The sequence below is a fragment of the Magnolia sinica genome, chromosome 2 (assembly GCF_029962835.1).
Source record: "Magnolia sinica isolate HGM2019 chromosome 2, MsV1, whole genome shotgun sequence".
NCBI classification, from domain to species: domain Eukaryota; kingdom Viridiplantae; phylum Streptophyta; class Magnoliopsida; order Magnoliales; family Magnoliaceae; genus Magnolia; species Magnolia sinica.
This window is the reverse complement of record NC_080574.1, coordinates 139,749,140-139,774,181: the sequence shown is the minus strand read 5'-3', so window position 1 is coordinate 139,774,181 and position 25,042 is coordinate 139,749,140. Positions and strand designations below refer to the sequence as shown.

Sequence of the window (25,042 nt, the reverse complement as noted above, 5' to 3'; positions counted from 1 at the left end):
TCAACAATATTGGTGGTGAATCATCCTCCTCACATTGCACAGACGTATAGATATCCAGACCGTTCCAATTGTATGTCCCATTGTGGATGGGATATATGTCTTAAATTAAACTGATAAAACTGCCCAATCATCCAATTAGTGGATGGTTAGAAGTAAATTGTGAGTAGTAGAAGGGCAAAAATCAGATGGTTAATGTTATTTTCTTTATGTGGCTTTACGTCGTTATACTCCATACATAGTTAGGCCAGAGATTTGGACGGCAAGGATTGCTTTACAACTGTGTACGTTTGAAGAGTCACCACCAATTTCTTAAATGGTGCAAAACTAGCATAAGACTGTAGACCATATTGTAAACTTACGTGAAGCTAGCTATTTGACCTTGCCATGCAAGAAAGCGGCTATCTTTCTCATATGACTTCCATTTCCACATGCATATATTAAGGCAAACATTCACGTTCTCATTGTTTCTTTTGTATTTCAAGCTCTCTCTCTCCTTTAAAAAAAAATTTGTAACCATTTTCCCAGGAGAGAAAAGGTTCAAAAGCAAATGATAATGACAAGATTAACAAGTTGGGGTTGTGTTTTGTGGATTTCAGTTGCAATGGCTTCTTTGATGGGGAGCTCAGGTGCTGGCTCATCCTCTTCGGCAATTCTTATAAAGGTTGATCCGTCAGGAAGAGGAGATTATAAGAAGATTCAGGATGCCATTGATGCTGTTCCCTCTAATAACGCTGAATTATACTTCATTTGGATTAAACCAGGCATTTACAGGTTTCTCTCTCTCTCTCTCTCTCTCTCTCAATTCAGTTTAAGGGCTTGGCTTGATGAGTCCCAAGCCTTCTAGTAACACCAATGTCACACGTATGCATGCATGCATCTGGAAGTCTACTCATGTGACACGTGCTAAATTGGCACGTGTACACAAGCTCCATGTCAGTCATCAGGAATGCAGCAGTGTGAGTGTGTGTATACCCTGCTCAAGAGTCGAGTCAGTGCAGCACGCTGGCCTAAAGGACTACTTGTCACGAAAAAAGGTGGTTGATTCCCTTAATAAAATGGACCGACAATCCAAAATCAGCATATATGTGTGGTCCATCATATGATTGGACCCACCTGATTTTTGTCCTTGGCCACTATGCGGCGAGCCCCATCTGAGGAAAGACTTTAATCCTGCCCGTCCATGCCACATTGTCACATCTGAGCTGTGGATCCGGCCAGTAAAAAGTTACATGATACGTTCGTGTGTCTCTTTCCATCTGCATGTTCATACGTGCAAGGATCGGTGTTGGGACTATTCTATGGTTTTAAATGCTTCCCTTGGCTTACCTATCAGCACCTTGCTTCTTCGTACACTTGGCTAACGTGCACAAGTTCCTGACCAATCATCCGGTAGGCTATGCCTTTGGTGGGCCAGACCAAAATTATCACAGGGATGAGACTATCGTAACCATTCTATCCCGTAAACATGCCATAAGGTAATCTCAAACCTTATTACACAATCCAAAATTCCTGCAACGGTCCATTATTTTCCAAAGAAATCATCATATCCTTGCGTTTGGGTCACATCCATTTCTGTGAATTTTGGGACATGGCACATACAAGGTACAAATTACCTGATGATCGGTTAAGATCAATATCATAAGGTTGATAAGTTTAAGATAAGAAAATGAAGGTGTTCTTCTTTATGATTATGGTATATTCTAATTTATTTATTTGTAATATATACAGAGAGAAGATTGTGATACCAGACAATAAGCCCTTCATAACATTAAGTGGCACAAACGCCAACACCACCATAATAACTGGGTCAGATGGTAGCAGCGTAGTCACCTCTGCAACTCTCACTGTCCTTGCTTCTAATTTTGTAGCAAGGTTTCTCACCATTCAGGTACTCTTTTCCAGCTCCCTTGTATTATTATTATTTTTTTTTATTTTTTTTAATACCATTATAGATCATGAACCATCCAACGGTCGGGATTATTAATCTCAAAATTTTGTAAATGATTTGGTAAACCACTTACGCAATTCAGGATCCAGCGTGTGTTGCCACCGGCCCGGTGAGGTCTAGATGCCGAGTGGCCCATTTCAGCACCATGTATATTCTGAACTTTATGCCATGGGCCTCAAAGTTTTTTTAACAATGAAGCATACAAGTCTAAGATATATAACCCATTCATCTAATATAATTGAACCATTCTAATGGACGGTTTGATTTCAATACAGAATACATATGGGCCAGGAATCCAAGCGGTTGCATTAAGAGTATCAGGAGACAAAGCAGCTTTCTATGGATGCAGAATCATTGCTTATCAGGACACTCTCTTTGATGACAATGGCAGACACTATTACAACAATTGTTATATTGAAGGAGCCATTGACTTCATTTGCGGAAATGCTCTCTCTCTCTTTGAAGTATGTTCACACATGCATTATAATTAACCCTGCATTTAGACTTTTCTTTACAGTCTCTGATAAGGACACAATCACCTACACTCGCACATCATTTCGCTCTGAATTGGAGTTGGATGATCGGACCTGATTTAATTTCCCATATTGAAACAAGGGACTATTTGTTGAGCTAGTCAGGGAGTATTTTTTAGGGGCATCCATCAGATGAATGGTTAGGATCATCCAACGCATGTAGCCATGTGGGTCCATCTAGCAACACATATGATGGAACGTCAGATCACCCTCTCCTTCATTAATTTGATCATGAAGCATTTGTAATTACTGTGAGATCCCACACATGGTAAGTAAAAGGGGTTTTGATAGGATGGGGTGCCACATTTCGCAGTACCCCAAGGGGCGGATTTGCATCCCAGATTGCATCTTAGATGATGATTGGAACCATTCATATTCTCATTACTACCATTTAATCATATACTTCATTGATGATCATGACCTTTGACTCTTCAAATGAATATGAACCATTAAAAATTTACTATTTAGTACCTGTTTTGTTGCCACTTAAAAATGAGTTTATAATTTATATAAAGTATGACATCTAATACATAATTGCTATTAACTAAATTGAAATGAAATCATTTTTAAGTGTCAACCAAGCAGATCCTTAATATATATTCCAAATTCAACTTCATACATAATCATTCCTTCAACAAATATCTTTTAGGATGGCAAGTGCAGCATGGACAATCTATCACATGAACTGTTCATATCATCATCTAAGATGCAGTTCAAGGGGTGGTATAGGGACACTGTATCCTTCAAAACCCAAGTAGAGAATTGCTTGAGCCCGTGTTTGGTTCATGGCCATTTCAAGAGATGGAAAATAATTTGAGATTTTGGAATCTCTTATCTTAGTAAAGTTATCAAAGTTTGTAGAATTGGGTTCTTTTGAGTCCTATTGGGAAGAAAAAGCACTTTTGCAACCACAATTTTTATGATTTTCATTCCTTGGAAATTATTAAAATTAAAAAATTTACAAACTGTTATTCTTACGCATTGAAAATGAAGACTTGGTATTAATTGAGAATCTTTCAGAAGTGTAGCCTTCATTCAGTCTCTGATGGAAATGGTGCCATCACTGCACAACGCCGATCGTCGCCATCGGAGAATACAGGTTTCAGTTTTATCAATTGCAAGGTCACAGGAACGAGAAGTGCCATCTTAGGAAGGCCATGGGGAGCTTACTCAAGGGTGGTGTTTGCCCTCTCTTATATGGCTAATGTTGTGTTGCCTCAGGGATGGGATGACTGGAACAATCCTTCCAATCAAAGGTATAATTCTTTTCCCTTTGCTAATTAATTTGTTGTGTATGCCATTTAAAATACCAGAAAATCATGCAAAGAGAAAATGTCGTCGTGGGACTAGGAATTGCAATGGAAGGCGATTTTTCCTGGTTTTCTTGTGTTGTAATTTTCAAAGTTCAAACCTCTTTTACAGCCATAGGTCCATAGTCCCAATGGTTGCATGTTCAAAACCCCAAATGTTAAACACCATATTTTGGAAATGCTAGTCCCTATCTAATCTTCATTTTCAACAGTTGAATATTGATTTTTTTTTTTATACTAATAATACATATAAATAGTTATTAAATTCATCGCTGCCGGGTTACTAAGGATCTCCACCATGAGTGACTAGGATTACGAAGCTTCATGTGCATTAGTCCGACTAGAATCCTCTACAAACATGTTATATGCAGAGGGTACAACATTCGAGCTCTGTGGCCCACCATGGTATTTATAAGATATCCACTCCATCCATCAAGTGCATCTATCGATGTTAGCCCTGCAGCCAAAAGATAAGCCTGATCCACAACATAGGTGGGCCACGCTGCAGGGAACAATGCAGAGGGAGACACCAACCATAAGTTTGTGTCTGGGTCCTACCATGTTCATGTATTCTACCCCACCCACTCAAATAAGCCTAATATCACTGTAATGTGGTTTACCTGAGTTTGGATCAAGAAATTATTGTGATGCATGCAGGGTTAACAAGAGAAAGCTCACCTGATAAATCTATCAGATTGGATATCACACATGATAAGGTGGGCCTCACAGATCTCAGCCATGTGACTAGGAACGAATGTATATTACAACAATAGCATGCCAGACCTATTATTTTCTGACATGAATTTATCATATATGTTTGATTGGTGGACACAGGACTGCGTTTTACGGTGAATACAGGTGCTATGGGGCGGGGTCCGATGTATCCAAGAGAGTTGGATGGTCCCACCAGCTTTCAAGTGCAGAGGTTGCACCCTTCTTGACCAAATCCATGATCAACGGCCGGGAATGGCTTATGCCTTCCCCTACACGTTTTAGAAGGGCCTCTACTACTTCTGTTGAAAAGGTGGATAACAAATAAGGTGTATGGAAATGAAAAGAAAATGAAATTTCAAGGGCCACCTTGTGGACGTATTTCCTTTTTTATTTTATTTTTTTATTTTTTATAGTAATTCTTTAATTGATTGCACAAATTAATGAATTGTTTACTGAATAATATTGTATATATACAACTCTTAAATAATCCTTCTTTATCATCGAATTTTGTTGTGGTAGGCTCTCCATGTCTTTGACAATGGCGTGACCATCCTCCTCACATGCCGCACTCATGTAAAGCCATCCATCCATCCAAATTTTAGGTCCCATTGTGGACGGCGCATCTTTTACATCACACTAATAAGCAATCTGCAACCCTCCATCCTATTTGGTTTGATATTTGCCGTACAAATTGCCATGTGTACGGTTGAACAGTCAACATTACGTAATTTTTCAATCCATGTTCTGGATTGCCGTGCAATCATCACTAAAGATGTAATTTATCTATTGGGTGGACCATAACTTGTGGTCCAACAGGTTGGACCTGAAACCTCTTTTTGAAATGATGCAGAACTAACACTCGTACCAGTCTCTCTTTTTCTTTACACACGTACACATACGTGCACACGTGAAGCACTCCTACACACGCAGACACGCATGAGGAATTAATGGTGAGATGTTAAAGTCAACTCTCATGTTCGTGTTAGACCGATTGAGGACATTCATCAGGTGGGGCTGACATGATCATGCCCGGCCTAGCTCAAAACTCTGGCTGGTCCACTCATTATGTGGATCACACACTTTTCTCATGAATACATGGCCCAACTGATGAGTGGTTCTGATGCGTGTAAGGTGGCACACGTGCCACAAAAAAACCGTCAATCTCACACGACTGCATAGCATTCCTTCATGCAACATTAGCGTCGCTTGATGAATGGTTCAAACCTTTTACATTGTCTCCAATCGTGCAATCATTTGTACGGAGAAACATTTCAGTATCTAAAATCTCTAGTTTGCACAATGAACTTGAGGTTTCAGTTCTGGTGAAAGGGTCTCCTGATTATGAAATCCAAACCAATGATGTGTGTGATCCTACTGTGGATTAACCACACCTTATAAATATCGCAAACTGGAAGATCCTAGCCATCAGTCATGGCACTTTTCTTTCCAGTCAAATAGGATCTTTCCTTTATTTATTTTTCTTTCTTAATTGTCTATTTATAGTCAACAAGTTAAAAAATATAGGCTCATCTTATGGAGAAGATTTTCAGGGAAGATCCAATCACTTGTCTGATGTAGCATGCCAATGGTTTGGATTATCGAACCATGCGACCTACCTACTTAAATTTCCTCTCTCTGTGCGCATCCCAAACTAAATCAGAACACCGAAGAGAAGCTAGGCTACAAATAAAAGCCATTGCATGGCACCACAGTGCAGAATCTCAAGAAGCACAAAAGTCATTTCCAAAGAATAAAGACTAGTTCATCTAACCTTAAAGCTGACCTTTTAAAAAATACCAACTGCTCAAAGTAAAAAAACAAAAACAAAAAAACCAAAAAAAAAAAAAAAAACCAGTTTGCTAGGCCACTGAGTGAACAGTCCTTGGTCGTCCACATGCAATCACACCTGCTAATGTGGCGTAAGTAGGTAAGATCCAAACCTTCCCATCAGCTGGGCCACACCTTTTAGATCTTTTTGTGCCAAAGATCACGCCATTTCACTCCTCATATGGGTCATGTCATGCAAAACAAACGGATATGTGGGTAGAAATATTTTTTAGGTATCCTTTTGATTCTTACGTAGCCAGAGTAAAATGACCTGATAAATATTTTGAGCCATAAGATCTAATCAATCTTGCCCACCAGATGTAAAATTTCCAATCTCGCACACGTGCGCCCACGTATACATGCATGTAGATGTGGAAGGCTCTAAACGTGTGTGGGCTTAGAAAATAGAAACCTCAAAAGACAGCTACGAACTAATAACTACATTCCTTATTTCCTTTCACTTAACGGTAAAGCTCCATCTCTCTTCGGTTGGCCTCACGTACTTCTCACACTCCAATGCCTGATATTGTAATCCCCTCGACCCCATTTTCAAGTCTCCACCCATGGTTTTAAGACTCGGATGAGCCCGATGTGACTCGCCCGAGTCAACTCGGACTCTGTGTGACCTAATCCGGTTCAATACAACTAATCACCCCTGAGTTACCTCCCACTTAAGCGAGTCAGTCCGATCCAGCCACAACTTGGGTGAGTCGTGACTGGACTCAAAACCAGATAATTCGCTGCAAGTCACCTAGGAGGAGTCTTTTAACCATTCTTCGAATGTCTCCATCAATACTTGCTTCCAAGCTTTCATATACAACCCCTCCTCATTCCTACCTAATCAAATGCACCACCCATATAAAACCGCACCCATTCCACCCCCACCTCATCCAAACACAACTAAGTTGTGGAAGATTCCGGCTGGGAAATGGCACGACAATGCACCTTCTACTCGGGATCTATCCTTCTCTTCTTGGGCTTTATTGGGTTTGTTTTTCTTCCCATTGATGCCGAAGCTGCAGTGAAGAAGTACCAGTTTGATGTGAGTGTGTCTTCTTCCTAGCTTCTGTTTGCACTGAATGATTCTTTTCTTCTTGTTTATGCTCCTTTCATTTCTTTCTGGTGATGATCTTTTCTCTGGGTCTCAGATTCAAGTGAAGAATGTGAGCCGGTTGTGTCATGCCAAGCCCATTGTCACCGTTAATGGGATGTTTCCTGGGCCGACTATCTACGCGAGAGAAGGCGATCGTGTTCTTGTAAACGTCACCAACTATGCGCAATATAACATGTCCATTCATTGGTAGGATTTGGTAACTTGAATGATTTTTTATTTTTTAATCTATCCAGCCATCTCCATAATCCATTGAATAATCACCCTTGAACTTGATAATTAAATACGTACAAACGTACATTTTTATGTATATCACATGTTATCTTGCGCGTGTACACACAAACCTACACAGATGTTATGAACATGAATCTTTGATTATGTATGGTTGATGCAGGCATGGATTGAAGCAATTCCGAAACGGTTGGGCAGATGGACCCGCTTATATAACGCAATGCCCAATCAAGAGTGGGAACAGCTACACATATGATTTCAATGTGACAGGACAGAGAGGAACCTTGTGGTGGCATGCTCATATCTTTTGGCTAAGGGCAACGGTCTATGGTGCGATAGTCATCATGCCCAAAGAAGGAACTCCATTTCCATTCCCACAACCCTACAGTGAAGTTAATCTACTCTTAGGTGTGTGTTAGAGATCAAAATCCTTCTAAATTCAAAGCTTCTGATTGTCCACACTAAGACAATTTCACTGCAATACTCATATGTGATGTAGGAGAATGGTGGAATACTGACGTCGAAGAGGCAGTAAAGCAAGCGAACAAGTTGGGCATGCCACCCGCAATGTCCGATGCGCATACTATAAATGGCAAGCCGGGCCCACTCTTCCCATGTTCAGAGAAACGTAAGAATAACTAGGCCTAGCTGGCTTGGGCTCAAATTACATAAGTCCAAGCCCAACCAAAAAATTGATCGCGACGAGCTATACACAAACTGAGTTAGCTCGGTTAACTTGCTCGACTCAACTCAGAAAAGCTCAACTCAGATCGAAATTGCATTCGAGCCGAGTCGAGTTGATTTTTTGAGTTCAAAAAAATTTCGAGCGAAGTCTGAGCTAGGCCAAACTCGACTCGACCCAGCTCGGAACTTGACTCGATTCAAATCGATTCGACTTAGATTGGGTTCACTTAGGAAAAATATTTTGTATATATTTAGATATATTATATATATTACATATATTAAAAACTATAAAACCTAAACTCGAACTCAGCTTGTAGGCTCAAATTCGAACTCGGCTCGAACTTGGCTCGGGCTAGCCCGGACTGCTGACTGAGCTGAGCTGCCCAATCAGGCTCGAGGACCAAGCCGAGCCGAGTTCGTGCTGGGTAGCCTGCTGGGCAAGCCGAGCTGAGCTGGGCCAAGCTCAACTCGGTTTGACTCATGGCCCACATGCCACGATAGAAGGTCTGAACCCGGTCCAAAGCTGGGTTGGGCTTGTTGGGGCAGGCGGGCTACCCGACCCATTGCCACCCTCAATTGTGGTATTCTTGCAAAATGGTCATATCCAGTTCATCGAGCTAATTATTTTAATCAAACCCAACAGAGCATTCAAACGCTACCTAAGTTTAATTAATTGGATGAGAGTTGAACTGGAAATGGTGAGCATTCTAGAATGTTCTTCTAATTTCTATTCTTCACTTGGCATGTTTCAGACACCTTCGCAATGGAGGTCGAATGGGGCAAGACCTATCTCTTGAGAATCATCAATGCTGCACTCAATGATGAGCTCTTCTTCGCCATCGCTGGTCATAACATGACCATCGTAGAAATTGATGCAGTTTACACCAAGCCCTTCACCACACAGGCATTACTAATTGCACCAGGCCAGACTACAAACGTTCTTGTTCGAGCAGACAGAACTCCAGCTAGATACTTCATGGGCGCACGCCCTTTCATGGACGTTCCAATCCCTGTCGACAACAAAACCGCTACAGCAATACTGCAATACAAAGGCATCCCAAATACTGTAACTCCAATCCTGCCTCAATTACCACCACCCAATGACACGGAATTTGCCTCAAGTTACAACGACAAGCTGAGGAGCCTAAACACCCCAACGTTTCCTGCGAATGTTCCTATCAAGGTCGATCGTCATCTCTTCTACACAATTGGGCTGGGACAGAACCCATGTCCTAGCTGTTTGAATGGGACACAGCTCACTGCTTCTTTGAACAACATAACTTTTGTAATGCCTCGAATTGGGCTTCTTCAAGCTCACTATTTCAACATCAAGGGAGTGTTTCGAGCTGATTTTCCTGATCGACCGCCTGCCGTTTTCAATTACACAGGCGCGCCACTTACGGCAAATCTTGGGACTTCATCAGGGACAAGGTTGAGTAGGGTTGCTTTCAATAAAAGTATTGAGCTGGTACTGCAGGACACTAATCTTCTTACAGTAGAGTCCCACCCATTTCATCTTCACGGCTACAATTTCTTTGTAGTTGGAAGGGGAATTGGGAACTTTGATCCGGCAAAGGACCCTGCTATGTTTAACTTGGTTGATCCACCTGAGAGGAATACAATTGGAGTTCCTACTGGAGGTTGGACTGCCATTAGGTTCAGAGCTGATAACCCAGGTAGGCTTCTCTCTCTCTCTCTCTCTCTGTGGTTACTTACAAAGAGTAGGATTCTTGTGCTTGAGAGCCAGGCCATTCAACAGGTGGGCCCAACCATGTACCTCTGATCATTAGGTGGATGACAGGTGTATTGCTATCCATTTTCATCTTATATGTTTGGCACACTTAATGACCAGACTGGCCTGCTTCCAAGGCCCAGCACATACACGGTGGAGCCCACCTGACAAACGGCTCAGATCTCATGCATGCCCCATATTGACCCATGTATGGAGACAGTACGAATAAGAATCCTGCTCTCACAAATACCTTGGCATCTCTCAAAACAAACAGTTGAAAAGGTGCAAATGGATATGGTTTAAATGGTTGTGTGATGGTATTGCAGGTGTTTGGTTCATGCACTGTCATCTGGAACTCCACACATCATGGGGGCTGAAGATGGCTTTCGTGGTGGAGGACGGGAAAGGCCCAAATCAATCTGTCTTACCTCCTCCCAAGGATCTTCCCCCCTGCTAGACGTTTTTATCTACGACTTGAATACGATTTCGCGTGTTTGTGTACTGCATAAATTGCAGAAGAAAAATTCATGGAGGATGAGCTCTCTTCGAGATTGTTTTGAGGGGGGTCTACATTCCTCATTGTGTAAATAAAAAGTGGCAGCAACTAATGGATTGTTTTCCTTGAAATATCGATCCATCCATCATTTTACTGTTTTGTGCATGCTTGGACACATATGGAAATTTTTTCATCAGACAAGAAAGATGAGCTGTTTGGATACTTGAAATCTCTTTCTCCCTCCCTACCTCTCACCCTAGAGACCGTGCGTACAACTAATCCACCCCATCCATCAGGTGGGCTGCCACATTTAGACCATGAGTTCTTAAATCAGCCAATTTAGGACTCAGGTAGCTACACAGTAGGGAAGGATGTAAAATCATGCTTAAGAACTCTTATACTTATGTGCCATGGCCGACATAAGTTGATTCATCTTATTGCGTTTAGTCAGATGATTTGATTCAATAATAAATTTACACCAATGTGGCCCACCGTCACAATTCGGATAATTTTTTAGACAATTTTGTTGGAGAACCACCTTGCAGAAGTATCTTAATCAAAATTGAAATAAATAAGAGAAAATAATTAAAAATAAAAATAAGAAAAATTCAACCAACCACATGTAGAACACATGATTTGTACATGGTAAACTCTTTTGGAAAAAAATTATAGCACCAAGCGATGGTCAATCTAGCAAAAAACTCTCTCTTCCCTTGGAGGCTTTTAAAAGACCAAAAAAACAATAAATAAATTTTTTTCTTTTAAAAAAAAAAAATCATAACATTCTCTTTTAACCCTAACATAATTTATCCTAAAAGCCACACTTTCAAGAGAAAAATGTCAACATAACCGCTCCAATGGTCCACTAATACTTGAGCCTCATTAGCTAGCATGTGAAATAGGAGTTATATGGACTCATAAAAGTGAATAAACGCATAGTGATTTCAGTGTTACAATTTCAACAATCTCCACTTTAACTAATAGTAAAATAACTTCCTTGCCTTCCAATCTTTTTCTAGATATCATCATCATCATTTCGTGTATAATCTATCTTTATTCCATTTTTGCCAAGTTCAAAGAAACTGAGTAGAACTTAAACTTTTTTATAAGAATGACATTCATAAGCATGTCTGTTGTATTCTTGCTGGTGTAAATCTTTCCAGAGTAATATCTCTTTCTTCTAACATATATCAACTAAAGTGATGACAAACATTAATATGCTTAGTACGGAAGTGATTATAACACACTAGATTTCACTTCATCATGTCTCCATGACCTTATTTACATGTTAAACATTACATAAGCTCTAGGAAGTTTTTAACCGTGGGTGTTCAATCTACATTATTTCATGTGATATGATCCACCGGATATTTAGATATATTACTTTTTTTTAGCCAATGCCTTACAATGAACTGTAAAACAACACATTCATCAAGCTGGCCCTTCCTCATAGCCTGAGCAATTAGAGATGAAAGACAGTGGAGCGAATGGAGTTAGGCAGCTGGACAGATTTAGCTTAGATCGTGTAGAGTCGGCGGCGCTCATAGGGTTCCTTACCTAAAGGGACTACAAAAGCACCAGGCCGAGAGCGCATTGGGTACTACCCAACACCTTATGAGGGTCCTTTCTCTGGCCCCGTTGTGATGTATGTGTTTTATCCACGCTGTTCATTCATTTTTACCGATCATTTTAAGACATGAGCCCAAAAAGTAAGTCAATCAAAGCGTCGAGTGGACCACGCCACACGAAGCAGATTGAACACAACACTTAAAACTTCTGGATGGCCAGCTGAATGTTTATTTTCCATCCAACCTGTTGATAAGGTCAAAAAGACCACGACGAAGGGACCACACAAATATCAGCTTCATACAAATCTTTTGGCCAATGAGAAGTTTTAATGGTGTGGTCTACCTGAGATTTGGATCTGCTTATTTTTTTTTTGGATAATGGCCAAAAATGAGCTGTAAAAACGTACGGGCCGGTATCAACGGAAGCCGGGCTGGGCATAAGCATTTCTTTTTTAACAAGTCATAGAAGGTGATGTGGATAAGCATGGTTGCCGCCTCATCTGCAGAAGAAGTCAACATCGGATCGACCAGAACCATCTGCAACGCCTGCTCAACTCAGCGCGTAAAAACGGCCAAGATTGTGAGGCCCACCGTGTGGTAAATATCAAATCCACTCCGTCCATCGGTTTCTATCCATGATTCTACGAATTTAAACAAAAATTCAACAAGTACACAACTCAGGTGGGACACACCACATGAAACAATGAAAATAGGATGCCAACCAAACGTCTCCAGGTGGGGCTACCATGGTGTGTATCTTCCATCAAACGCGTTAATCAAGTGTAACCCACCATGATTAAGTGAAAACAAAAAAATCAGCCTAATCCAAATATTAAAACGGGTCACATCGTGTGAAACTTAGAGATTTTAGAAGAATTTTGCATTGTCCCCATTGATGTGGCCCATCAGAGTTTTTTTATTGTCTTGATCTTTGGCCTTTATGGTTAAATAATGGTTCTCACCTGATGGACATGTTGGATTTCGAATATAAAAACATGGTGGGTCCCACAGAGCTTGTGTATTTTACGCAGCTGCGTTAAACAGACGCTGGTGAAGATTCCGGTCCCATCGGATCCCATAGCTGACGGAGAAAAAGACGATGTGACCGTGTCCTTATCTCCATTGCCAGTGCCACCTTGCATCTTGCATGTACAGCTAAAAACCTTTACAAAGACAAATTAATAAATAAAAAGCACTAACCACAGGAGATAAGATCAAGCACTTGAGTTAAGTCCTTCTAGAAGTTGTCACCTCCATCTGAAAATATACCATACATTAACTAAATCTTATCAGATATTTGCTGTTTCCTGTTCAATAACAGAAGACTAGTTAGGTCATGGGTTCTCTAATGGCTGGATGGGATTCACCTGTTCAAGATCCTAAGGCTGGTAATTACACTTGACTATCTCGTTGTTTTTCTTTTTTTTCTTTTTTTTCTTTTTAATAATTATTATTATTAGGTGTCGTTTGGCTGCATGGATTTGGATTCTAACTTACTAGATTTTCAAACCTGAATTTTACATTTCTTTTTATAATTGTGTTTGGCAGCCTAGATGTGGAATTGGGAACTTAATTATGGCACTTAAAAAGAGGAGAGAGTGATTTTATAACAGTTGAAAATTATTCAAAATCGAGGATTTTGCTTCCTACTTTTTCTTTTGAATTTAAAATGAGCTTTTTGAGGATTTTCGTTCCAAGGTGGATTTGGAGGGGCTGCCTAAAATGGTTTGGATTGAAAGTCCTGAATTCCAATTCAAAACTGCCCAAAATTCATGCTGTCAATTGGATTCAATTCTCAAGCAAGAAAATTGCCTTTTCTATGGTTGTTTTATGTGCACTTTCTATTCTGTGTTTTCTGACTATTGGGGTTTTCCAGTGACATATCAAAGAAACAGATCCTTCACCAAGGGAGAGATCGAGGCTTATTGGAAATCGAAAAAGAGAATAGAGGAAGAACATCTTAAATCCATCTCCAATTCACCACAGAACAGTCAGGTCATTGTTTCGGTTAGAATTCATTTATTATTTTGATTATTTTGGTTTTACGAGTAGGAATGGTAAACATTAGTATAATGTTTTTAGAAAAATCCTAAACTTCAATTCAGGTCTCAAAGAGAAAAAGCTGAATCTTATTTACGAAAAACTAAAAATTGTAAATGAATTAAAGAATCAGTTCCATCATTTCTAAAGTTTTTGAAGTTATTTTGCTCCTATTAACTGAAAACAAGATGAAAACTGCTAGTTAACATTCTGATGCCACCTTTTTTTCACGTCGAATCAATCAAATGCTACATAATGTTAGAAACTGGCTTTAAATTATTGTGCCAAATGTTTCAGTGTGACCTATTTGGTTGCACCAAATATCATGATGTATCAGTCACTAATCGGTCTAATTTTGTGCTAAATTTCATGATATTTCAAAAATTTTGGTGCCACCAAACACACCTTACATTGCTTTTTCTTTTCTTTTTTCTTTTTATCTTCAAATAGTATTTATATTTGTATTGATCTTCTTAGATAGATCAAAAGATGCTTCAAATTTGCGTTTGATTCAATCTCCAGAACATCTTTTCCACTTATGACAGGAGAGCTTATACCAGGGATCGGAATCAGGATCAGCAGCAGTGCTCCAGAGATCTAGCTCACTGCCCCTTACTGTTGGAAGGCAGGATTTGGTGATTGGTGACTCCAATACAGATGTAGAGAAGCTCAGAAAGACGAGTGATTGGTAGGTGAAACATAACTAGTCCTCAAACCCTAAGGCCTGAGTTCTTAAGGATACCAACATAACTCATCCAAGCAACTGTACTCTCTTTCCCCTTTGATAAGATTGGTTATTACCAATGTTCAAAAACTCAAGTCGGATTGATGTCCAGCCAGGTCGGGTTGACTCAAAGACTCAACCCAGCTCGATTCGGTATTTAATAGTTATAAATTTTTATTTTTTTTAAGGGATAGGATTAGATACTTAACATAGTTAAGTAATATAAAATATAAACATTGTCATCAAACCACTCAATAGTGCTTTGATCGTGGGTTTGATTTCTAACCTCCCCCATTAATGACATTTTATTAATACTCATACTGTGACTCACCAATGACTTGGTTCGAGTCACACCAAGTTGACTGGATGGTCAAGTTGACTCAATGAGTCATCCAGGTCGGGATTGATTCAGAGCCAGGTCTGAGTTTCCCAGCAACTCAGCTCGACATCTAGTCAAGTAGAGATAACTCAGCGAGTTTCGAGTTGACCAGCGAGTTTTAGAACAATTGTTGTTACTTAGGCTTTCAATGTCAGTGATAACACCATCACAACATTCTCCCTTTTTAACCTAAACAAAAATAGCTTAGACATTGGTAGGCACCTAGTATTTTGCACATCAGCTCCATACCTGGTATTTTCGATGATAATAGCTCGATGCAGCAGAGTCAGTTTTTTCAAGTAACATGTATTTAACCATTCATAATTCTACTCTATGGTCAGCTTGCTACAAGTCATTATCTAAGCCCCAACAGCCTGAGATGTTAATCGTCCATCTTTGTCCTCATAGTAGCCGTTTCCCAGCTAGTTGGGTTCAGCATCATGGACCCTGTTCCCCCAATCGAGATTCATAACATGAACTCTCACAGTTTGATTGTCAAAGGTTTGGCAATAGGCCATCCACCTAACACTAACCTCCTTTACCCAGGGCTTGGACCAGCTGGTGCATCACTACCAGGATATTTGTTTATCTGATCATCTTCAGTGCATGCAAACAAAGGGTTTTCTCTGACTGATACATGATAGGAATCTGATACACATTTTCTTGATATTCACTTATTGTCTCCTTCATTTTTCAAAGGCTTTAAAAAAAAAACTGTGACAGGTGGACCAGGAGCAATTGGGCATTTCTGAACGTACCTCCTGTAACTGCGATGGAAGGTCCTTCTTACAAGTACGCATCACAGTACCATGTCGCAAGCGTCTCCAACTCAAAGCCAGACGTGCGTTCAGGCATAAGTGCGTGAAGAACACTTCTACTTACCGCGAAGAATGCTTATACTTTGAAGAGAGAGAGAGAGAGAGAGAGAGAGAGAGAGGGTGTGATTTTAGTTGCTGTACAAATGAGTGGTGTGAGTAATGTCGTTTTGTAAAGTTGCGAAACCTGACCTATGCATTTAATTAAGAAATAAGTTGCTTGTTTATATGGGCATGCTTGAATATTGTTACAGGTGCCATTCTTAGTTATATACTTGGTCTTAGATGACCATTATTAAAGAGTTGCCCTACCCACCAATTGGATGGCCTGGATAATCAGGCATGAGTACAGAAGTTGAGGATACTCTTCGCTAGAGATTACACACCGACTTTCAGTATTTGATTTATAATTTTACAAAGATAATGAGGCGTAGAGTAACTTAACAGTAGAGAGAGAGAGAGAGACGCAGTAATACAAAAACCAGTTGGGCAATTTATGTAGTGTCAAAGCACTCATAATGCATGAGAGAGAGAGAGAGAGAGAGAGAGAGAGAGAGAGATTGGGCCTGTTTGCATTTGGGTAAGTCGTCCAGCGATATGCAATCAATAGCGTATTGTCAGGGCTAGCTGGTCATGGACTTGTTGCTGACTAGTTTTTGTCTCTTCCTTGTCCAATACCCTGGAAAATGGACTGGATAGATTGTTGCATGTGGGAAACTTAAAAAGTACGCAAGGCATTTACATATGTGAACATTTACACGTGCCACAATTTTTTAGTGAGTGAACATTGGTGATGGCACATAAGGGTGGCAATTGGCTAAGATGCTCAGCACAGCCCAAAAGTGCCAGGGCTTAGGCCACTCAACTTGGCTCAAGGGATGTGCGCTTGAAATTTTGGTCTGGCGTTCAAGCCAAGCTGGGCTACGGACAATGATGAATTGCCCTGCTCAAGCCTGTTGCCCTAGTGTATAGGTATTAGTAATGTAGACTATAGTCTGTACACTAGTCGATGTAGTAATATGAACTTCAATATTCTTGGCAAAGTGAGGTAGACGATAAGCAGGCGCTTGATACTGTTCAAATTGTAGATTCCAATTTAGATGGTGAACACTATATTGATGCATCGATTAAAGTCCATGCATGCAGTGGGTAATTAAGTGGACCATACACTTGGTTGATAAATGGTCCTTTTTTTTTCACTACTGGACCACACAAATGACAAGCCTTGATACTCTGAAAGAACATGATTCAAACACGTACTCATCTAGTGTAACCAATTATACAAGTAACATATGTAACTTATAAAGCAGCCCCTCGCCCGAGCCAGCCTTAACCTATCCTGGTCCTCTTCCAAAGCCGAGCCTCTTTAGCTGACAGGGCTTCATTCAAGCTAGGGCCAGGTCTTAGGGCTCTAAGGCTAGGCTAGGGCCACTTCAGTCCGGCTCATTGCCCCCCTTTAGTGACACACACACACACACACACACACACGGGATGGTTGAACTTGGACAATCCCACACATGGCATATTTAAAAATGGTATGCATGTGTAAAGATAAGTGTAATCCTCATTTACACTGAAACCATAGACTGCCATTGACAAGTGATTTCATCTCTAACTGTTACATATTCATGACTACAATATGCACATGGAACCAAGAATAGGTTCCCATGCACAAATGGATTGACAAATCAACAATATGCACATGGACAACCAGTCAAGACAACTTTGCCCAAATCTAAACAAACCCCATTGTAGTGTAGCACCCATAGTGGGGTATACATTTGTTGTAGGTGAGCTACACGAGCGAGATATGGCAGGGCTCTTGGCAATGGCATTTGGTCGAAATACTATAGATTCATCATTTCGCACTCAAAAGGTCATTGAAAATTAATATCATTGCATTTTAAGCATGCATGGGAAAGTATTCATGGAAAAATGATGGGAAGCTTGGGAGCTTTCATAATATGTCACAGGAAAAGAACGTTTGCTTAGGATATGGACAAAAAGGAAGTTATTTTGTGGACAGCTAGAGGTCATTTTGCTTGAATTTTGTGTGGTTTTGTTGTAATTGCAAGTCCCAAGGTCTATTGACTGATCATGCATTCTTGCTGAGTAATGTAATCTAGGTGAGTGACCATGGTAGTTTTATACAACACAAAGGAAAAACGAATTTCATCATCCAATCCTTCATTTGGAGCAAGAGCATTGCTTCCTTTTACTGCTACCTGTAATGGATGGTTATCTACAAAGTGAAATTCCTTTTGTTGTAAAATTTTCCTTCTTTAGCATTCAGCCTCCCTATTTCCACATCAGACTGTAAAGGTGTCATATAGGCAACTTCAAGCTGTGAGGGAGTAATGTTGTGAATAAGAAGCCAAACAAATTGGTCACAACGAATGAGAGTTTTTATAATTTGTGAGGAAGAAGTCGAACGAAATGATCGAACAGGGACCAAATATTACCTCCCCAGAATACATTTTGAAGAAGGGAATATTTTCCAAAGCTTTAGTTCTATGGGGCTGCCCTGAGCAGTGAAGCAGAGCAGATAGCATCGTAAGTGGTCCCTGCAATCTGAACAATGATGCCTTGGACCCTATGGTTGGTTTACGTCTGGCCCACCTTGGGGATGCAATCCTCCAAAAACTTGTGAAGCTTCTCTGCATATATGTGTGGGAAGCTCCTGAAATGGTCAACATGTGGGGATGAGCCAAAGTTATGGGCCCATACCTTTCTCCCAGATTTCTTCTGCTCCCGAATAAAAGACTCCACCGACCTAGCTGGAATGACCTTGTCTGCTGTGCTGTACAGATACAGCTGAGGGCAGGGAGGCTGGTCACTTGAGAGGATGGAGATGATCTTCTTCAACCTCCTGTGAAAAAAGAATAAGCCCGCACCAACTCAGTAAGTGATAGGGCCATTTTGGTGATTTTTCCAAACATGTATTTCCAGCCTGTCAACAATTCATAGAATAAGAGCTTGAATTTGCATGCCAGAACAGCGAAACAAAATCGACCTCGTTGAGATCCAAGTCAACTGGGAGATATTTGTTGAATAGAATTTCCATCATTTGAGAGTGACATAGGCATCTTTTATCCTCTACCAGAGGCATAGCATGCATTGGTCATTTGGAAAGACTCATGCATGCCAAGGAACTAACCGAAAATACATGCATATTCATGTACTCTACTCAGGTTTAAGGGAGCGTTTGGTTGCACCAAAATTTCATGAAAAAAATATGAAATTATACACCAAATTTAACCAATTAATCATGACATTTCATAATATTTGGTGCAACCAAACACACCCTAAATCATTGTGTATTTCACTACAAAAAGACCGCAAAGAGACACATAATTTTTCCACTATCACAGGGCAGCAACTTCACAACAGAAAGTGAAAGTTTACCCCACGAATTCAGGGTTTGGGGATGAAGGTCTGTAGTAGCCTAGATTGCCTACCTATTTACATCAGGCAAGTTCAGAAACTTGGAGAAGAACTTCTCTAAAATTGACAGGAGCACCTTCTCAATCAACAGGGGTTTGTTATCTGGCATCTGCCAGGTACTCTCATTACCATCTAATGGACTTCCTTCTGTGACCTCAGCTGAAGAGTATGCTGAAGAGCAGCGCTGCTTCAGCAATGCAGCAGAGAATCCTGCTGCCCAAACCTATTGCATTAAAGGGTATGAGTATGAGAAAGTATCCCACCCAATCATATGGTTGATCAAATATAAACAGAACAACATGACGCACTGAACAAGTCATCAACAAACAAGAAACAACCAATTAAAAACTCGGTCAAAATGAAATTTGATATGCTGGAGAAAGAAAAGACAAGATAACCAGTATTTTTACTTTCATCATCATCACCACCTAAGCCTTATCCTAAGCAATTGGGAACGGCTACGTGGATCCTTTCCCACCATTTCACTCTATCAAGGTACATAACTTCAGGTAGACCAAAGGTCATCTAGTCTTTTTTTTTCTTGGGTCATCAAGTCTTTTAACCAGTATTTCTAACCTTAATTTACATTTGCACTCATTTATCTGTGAATGGATTTACTACAAATAGAACATCATACAACCAACAGATGACCCCTCAAGAGCTTTGCTAAGCCCACATGCATATACATGTCAGCTAATGCATACACCACCACATATGCCAGCATGGCAGAAAGGTGCAACATGCAAGCCATCCACCAGGTGGATCTCACTGTGTAGATGTTACTGAACTAGATGAAGGTGGTCCATTCAGTACGAGTGCCATGATATTAGAAATAAGTTGACAGGTTTTCTGGCCTTACAATCGCATATTTGTGTAGCTAATTGTCGCCCACCTGACTAGTGGACCAAACTGATTCTTGGCAGAGGGAATCTACATAGTGGTAGCCTTCTGATGGACAGATTGGATAGTGCACCTGTCCGTCACACTGGCATATGTGGTGGCATGTGGATTAGCGGACTTGTACAAACATGTGGGCTTAGCAAAGCTCTCCCCTCAATATCACAGGTGAAATATAGATAAAGCATTGACAAATCCTATCTTATTCTGTCTGTCAAAAATAATTAACTAAGATGTTGGTTGGACGACCCTCAAAACCAATACTAAGAACTGAAGGATTCTTCCTACCTTCAATTGTGCAAGTGGATTCCTCAATTGTCATCTCTTGGGCACCTACTTATTGTTTGGAGCCTTGGAAGTCCTTTCTATGTGAAAAGATATGGGGATGTTGCCTCTAGGATAAACATTCTGGTTGTCCATGCGCAAAAGGAGGCAAAAGATGTCACCGATTCCTTAGCTAACGATGTTCACTAGTCGGTCCTTTGTATTGGAAATTTGTTATCAAGCCATTCCTTGTATTTTGAATACAATTTTGGCTCAAAAAGAAAATTACTTTGAGGACAGAAGCCATCATTTTCAAATGACATCAACAGCAATTGTAAACAAACAGTCACGATGTCCCCCAATGTTCTGAATATCTGATTTTATTTTATTTTTTGTTTGGGCCGATGGAAACCCAGAAGGCTATGGTAATTGTCCAAAATACTAGTGAGAAAAACATAATAGGAAAAGAACTCTTGGTCTAAACCTGAGGGTTAAGTTCTGGTTCAGGTCCGGAGTCAATAATGCATCCTTTGATCTTCTTTGCAAAATCACCTCTTTGTTGAAATTTATCAAGTATGGCTCCATAGCTGCACACCAACATAATGGCTGCCCTCCTTATTAAAGATGCATATATGGCTAATTGACTATCAAAAATCAGACTCAACAAAATGAAGTTAGCTACTAAAAAAGAAATGAGTACAAATGATATAAAGACCAAGAACCATTCACCCCTTACTAATCCTCTCCTATAGAATCACAACTAATCGCATAAACATCAAATCTTAAAGGAACTCTTCAGTCAAGGAGGGGCATCCCCTGAACAATTTCTCGTTGTTCATAATGGTCATTTTGCGAGGTAAAACTTTGAAATCAACAGATATATAACAATCAAAATAAGAGAAACCATACAATGCTCAGTTCGAATTACTGGCATTTCGTTCGGCTCCATCATTCAGTACTGATGAGGCCCATCTTCCAGTAATGCAGTTGTCAACTAGTGGGCCCCGCCATGGATGGGTGATTAGAAAAAGAAATTCTCTATCCAAGTGCTGGGTTATTATTTTTTTTAATCATGTATGGGCTGTCACCTATACTTTCTGCTGAACCATCCATTTGCGGGTCAACTATCAGAGGGAGTTGGTAGGAGCATTGTTCATCTATGATGGGTCCAACCAAATGAACCGTCCGAATGACTTAAAGCACCATCTTCAAGCACCAAACACAAACGCCCCCATCTTCAAGTAGAACGCTCTTCCAAAAGATGAATGCTGATTCCACACGCCCCCATCTTCAAGCACCAAACACAAACATGCCAGATATCCCAACACAACATGTGTTTAGGGTCTCCACGGCGAATGTTCCTTAGCCAGAAAATCTGGCCAATCAATTTATCATTTGGGCCATACATGTACAATGTTTCTCATCTTCTTGTGAGTTGCAGATGAGTTTGTATCAGGCCATTGACTTGTAATTTTTTTTATTATTTTGGAGCATCTAAGCATTACCAGGGTTTCTACATTGTAGGTATTTTCAATCCGTGGGCTCATTTTTATAACCCACTTGATAATTGGTTTAGCCTAAGAATTGGCTTACACCTTTATTTAAATGGGTTCACAAAATGGTATATTTAGTGCCAACATTTCTGATGTAATTATAACATTTTGGAACGATTCCTTACTCTTAAGTTTTGCTGGGTGTGAATATACAACAACTTCTTACCTATAACTTACAGGTAACTTGCAGATAAGTTACTTTAAAACTAACCTAAGGTCATCCAAACACAAAAAACTAACTTATTGAGTGACTTACAGCTTACATCTAAACAGGATAGCTTGTAAGTGAGTTTCACCAGTAAGTCACTTACAACTTAACTGGAACTTAAAAAGGCATCCAAACGACTCATTACATACAGTTAACCCCAAAAAAAGAAAAAAAGAAGATGAAGCATGAGAACGCTTACACAAGCCAGCCAGTATTACTGAAGGTGTGAAAGAGCAGGGCTGGCTCCCTTTCGTCCTTCTCCCTTTCCGACAGCCATTCAATCAGATCCTCCGCCAACGCCGCGATCCGTCCTTCAACTTTCCTCCCCAAATCAAACCCTAGAAGATCCCTCATTGGAACAACGAACGGCACCGCTCGAATCCCCCTCGAACTATAAAAATCACCATACCTTCTCAGATGCCGCTGCTCCGCCCCAAGCCATCCGAGCATCACGACCGTCAGATCCTGCCCCTTCTCCCCGCAAAACCCTACATTCCCGCCCTCGGTAGATCGATTCCTCGCGAAAAATTGCTGCTTTGTATCCGCAACAGAGGAATCCAATCGATCGACATAAGAAGGAGGAGGGAAGATCCGGGAAAGAGAGAGGGAGAGGAGAAACGTCAGGGCATTTGAAGGGTGAGACGCTGAGAGGGATGCGGAAGGTAGCGTACGGATAGACCGTCCGTCGCGATGGGCTGGAAGAGGAAAAGCGATGTGCAATGCGCAGAAGGGGTTTCTGGGAATTGCATTTGAAGAGAGTCTGAGAGAGTGGTGGTGTTGGAGTCTGGTTTTTACGGAGAGCGAGAGATGGTGATTGAGATGATGCGTTGTATTGAAGAGTCGGACCGAAGCTTCCATGACGAAGACACATAAGAAAAGAAACGATGGAGGGAGAAGTAGAGAAGATGGGAACTAGACCGTACTGGTGGCACACGTGCACATGAACTTCATCGAGTGGAATAACTGTACTGGCGGCACACGTGCACATCATCTTATCAAATCAAACCGTCCACGTTGTGATATTTTCTTGCAAGCTCCCCAGCCCATATGACAGTTTATGTGACAAGATTACTTGCACTTGCCCACGTTCATAAATGGGGTAGCATTCTCTCTTAATATGAGATCCAACGGCTGACAATCTATTGTAAGAGGGTATTGCCTACTGTAGAATTAGCCCATTTTAGCAAGGACGTGGGAAGCTGCACGGTGCTGTTACTTGTGGATCATCATTGTCGTCTGTTTAATGATGTGCCATTCCTAATACTTGTTTGGATGAAATATGAGCTTACATTTCTAAATCTTTTGGTAAACATCATTACCATTTATTTGGATCAATTTGTATAGGGAATTATCAGTATAATAAATTATAACAATGCTTTGATTATAAATTTAATTAAAATTTTTTTGGATAGTTGTGAAAAAAATATAATGATAATATTTTTACATTATTATTATATTAAATTAATAAATATATATATTAATTTTTATGTTTTAATAAAAAATATTTATATAATGTTTTTTGAATTTATAATAATTATAAACTTTTTTATTAGTCTCTCATTACATTTAGATTTAACCATTGAATCATGTGTGAGAGTTATGTTTAAACAAACATTAAAAGAAAAAAAAATAAAATAAACCCATAACATCAAAGCTCTTATGATATAATACTGTCACAATAGGGTATCTAAATAAGCATAGATTTCTTAACAAAGATTGGATCCTTATTGAAATTCAAATCCCAAGCATGTATATGGAGATAGATTGGGTACTATACTTCCCACGGTGTGAAAGATTTGATTGGACAATAGAGATAGAACTCTCATGGACAAAAAGCATGTGGAAAGCTGTTTAGTTTGACCTTAATCTCCTATAGCGGATGGGGATTAGCTATTGCTTGTTGAGTAGCGAGACTCCCTGCTAAAGCGACGTCACCAAGTTTTGTGAGTTTCACAATGATATACGTTTTTTATCCACGCTGTCCATCCATTAAGAGAGAACATTTTAGAGCATGAGTCAAAAGATGACTCACATTCAAAGCTCCAATGAACCCATTACAAAAAACAGTGAAGATAGTGACACCCACCATTAAAAACTTCTAATGATTTCCCTTTTTTAATGTCTTTTTTAACTCATGAACGGGTTAGATCTCAAATAAACATTACAGTAGACCTTAGGAAGGTTTCAACAGTGGATATTACTTTTTCTACAATTTTCTGTAGTGGGGTCTATTACAACTTTGTATATGTCTCATTCTTTGGCTCATGCCTTAAAATGATCTCTCCAAATGGATGGACCTTGTGGATATAACACATATATTATAGTGGGACCCACGCAACTTAGTGATGTCACTTCAGCAGTAGTCTCACTACTCAACCTGTCAGTAGCTAGTCCTGTTGTCATATAGCAGCTTGCTGTCTAATCAAATCTAAAGCATCATGCGTAATCCAATGATAGCACAAGCCGTGCTAATTACTAATCCACCTCCACTTCACATGTATAACGGCCACAACTTTGTAAAAAGAAAAAATTCCTTAAATTAAAATCTCTTAATACCTAATGTT

At 40.1% G+C, this 25,042-nt stretch overlaps 4 protein-coding genes across 7 annotated transcripts; 3 read left to right on the top strand and 1 right to left on the bottom strand.

Moving 5' to 3' along the window:
• The first annotated feature begins 516 nt into the window (after window positions 1–516).
• On the top strand, window positions 517–4,939 carry LOC131230756 (putative pectinesterase 11). The gene is made up of 5 exons (XM_058226716.1): window positions 517–771; window positions 1,729–1,888; window positions 2,224–2,412; window positions 3,502–3,737; window positions 4,626–4,939. Exons 1-5 carry the CDS (start codon window positions 548–550, stop codon window positions 4,828–4,830), a joined length of 1,014 nt encoding a protein of 337 aa, XP_058082699.1. The 5' UTR covers window positions 517–547; the 3' UTR covers window positions 4,831–4,939.
• A 2,275-nt stretch (window positions 4,940–7,214) lies between these two features.
• On the top strand, window positions 7,215–11,058 carry LOC131237965 (laccase-11-like). Its single transcript, XM_058236089.1, has 6 exons — window positions 7,215–7,374; window positions 7,481–7,632; window positions 7,838–8,082; window positions 8,174–8,302; window positions 9,111–10,034; window positions 10,417–11,058. Exons 1-6 carry the CDS (start codon window positions 7,261–7,263, stop codon window positions 10,545–10,547), a joined length of 1,695 nt encoding a protein of 564 aa, XP_058092072.1. The 5' UTR covers window positions 7,215–7,260; the 3' UTR covers window positions 10,548–11,058.
• A 2,340-nt stretch (window positions 11,059–13,398) lies between these two features.
• LOC131237963 (uncharacterized) lies at window positions 13,399–16,339 on the top strand. 2 transcript variants are annotated; one of them, XM_058236088.1, is made up of 4 exons: window positions 13,399–13,542; window positions 14,031–14,149; window positions 14,740–14,882; window positions 16,021–16,339. In XM_058236088.1, exons 1-4 carry the CDS (start codon window positions 13,491–13,493, stop codon window positions 16,160–16,162), a joined length of 456 nt encoding a protein of 151 aa, XP_058092071.1. In that variant the 5' UTR covers window positions 13,399–13,490; the 3' UTR covers window positions 16,163–16,339. The 2 variants fall into 2 exon arrangements, with proteins under 2 accessions (XP_058092071.1, XP_058092070.1); XM_058236087.1 differs by having other exon boundaries at window positions 14,031–14,161.
• A 2,156-nt stretch (window positions 16,340–18,495) lies between these two features.
• LOC131237962 (uncharacterized) lies at window positions 18,496–23,829 on the bottom strand. 3 transcript variants are annotated; one of them, XM_058236085.1, is made up of 6 exons: window positions 22,678–23,829; window positions 21,202–21,304; window positions 19,686–19,779; window positions 19,518–19,566; window positions 18,840–18,981; window positions 18,496–18,769 (listed from the first exon to the last, which is right to left on the bottom strand). In XM_058236085.1, the coding sequence occupies exons 1-6, from the start codon at window positions 23,334–23,336 to the stop codon at window positions 18,500–18,502; spliced, it is 1,317 nt and encodes a 438-aa protein (XP_058092068.1). In that variant the 5' UTR covers window positions 23,337–23,829; the 3' UTR covers window positions 18,496–18,499. The 3 variants fall into 3 exon arrangements, with proteins under 3 accessions (XP_058092068.1, XP_058092067.1, XP_058092069.1); XM_058236084.1 differs by lacking the exon at window positions 19,518–19,566 and having other exon boundaries at window positions 19,571–19,779; window positions 22,678–23,802; XM_058236086.1 differs by lacking the exon at window positions 19,518–19,566 and having other exon boundaries at window positions 18,496–18,981; window positions 19,571–19,779; window positions 22,678–23,787.
• Window positions 23,830–25,042: the final 1,213 nt, after the last annotated feature.

Bases quoted from the DNA above. Each gene is read 5' to 3' on its own strand.
- LOC131230756 (XM_058226716.1), top strand. From the start codon at position 548: ATGATAATGACAAGATTAACAAGTTGGGGTTGTGTTTTGTGGATTTCA. The intron at 1,889-2,223 runs GTACTCTTTTCC...ATTTCAATACAG, and splicing joins CAAGGTTTCTCACCATTCAG to AATACATATGGGCCAGGAAT. The intron at 3,738-4,625 runs GTATAATTCTTT...TGGTGGACACAG, and splicing joins AACAATCCTTCCAATCAAAG to GACTGCGTTTTACGGTGAAT.
- LOC131237965 (XM_058236089.1), top strand. From the start codon at position 7,261: ATGGCACGACAATGCACCTTCTACTCGGGATCTATCCTTCTCTTCTTG. The intron at 8,303-9,110 runs GTAAGAATAACT...GGCATGTTTCAG, and splicing joins CTTCCCATGTTCAGAGAAAC to ACACCTTCGCAATGGAGGTC. The intron at 10,035-10,416 runs GTAGGCTTCTCT...ATGGTATTGCAG, and splicing joins GTTCAGAGCTGATAACCCAG to GTGTTTGGTTCATGCACTGT.
- LOC131237963 (XM_058236087.1), top strand. From the start codon at position 13,491: ATGGGTTCTCTAATGGCTGGATGGGATTCACCTGTTCAAGATCCTAAG. The intron at 13,543-14,030 runs GTAATTACACTT...GGGGTTTTCCAG, and splicing joins TGTTCAAGATCCTAAGGCTG to TGACATATCAAAGAAACAGA. The intron at 14,162-14,739 runs GTTAGAATTCAT...CACTTATGACAG, and splicing joins ACAGTCAGGTCATTGTTTCG to GAGAGCTTATACCAGGGATC.
- LOC131237962 (XM_058236084.1), bottom strand. From the start codon at position 23,336: ATGGAAGCTTCGGTCCGACTCTTCAATACAACGCATCATCTCAATCAC. The intron at 21,305-22,677 runs GTAAGCGTTCTC...GTTGGTGTGCAG, and splicing joins AGTAATACTGGCTGGCTTGT to CTATGGAGCCATACTTGATA. The intron at 19,780-21,201 runs GTTTAGACCAAG...TTAATGCAATAG, and splicing joins AACCAGAACTTAACCCTCAG to GTTTGGGCAGCAGGATTCTC.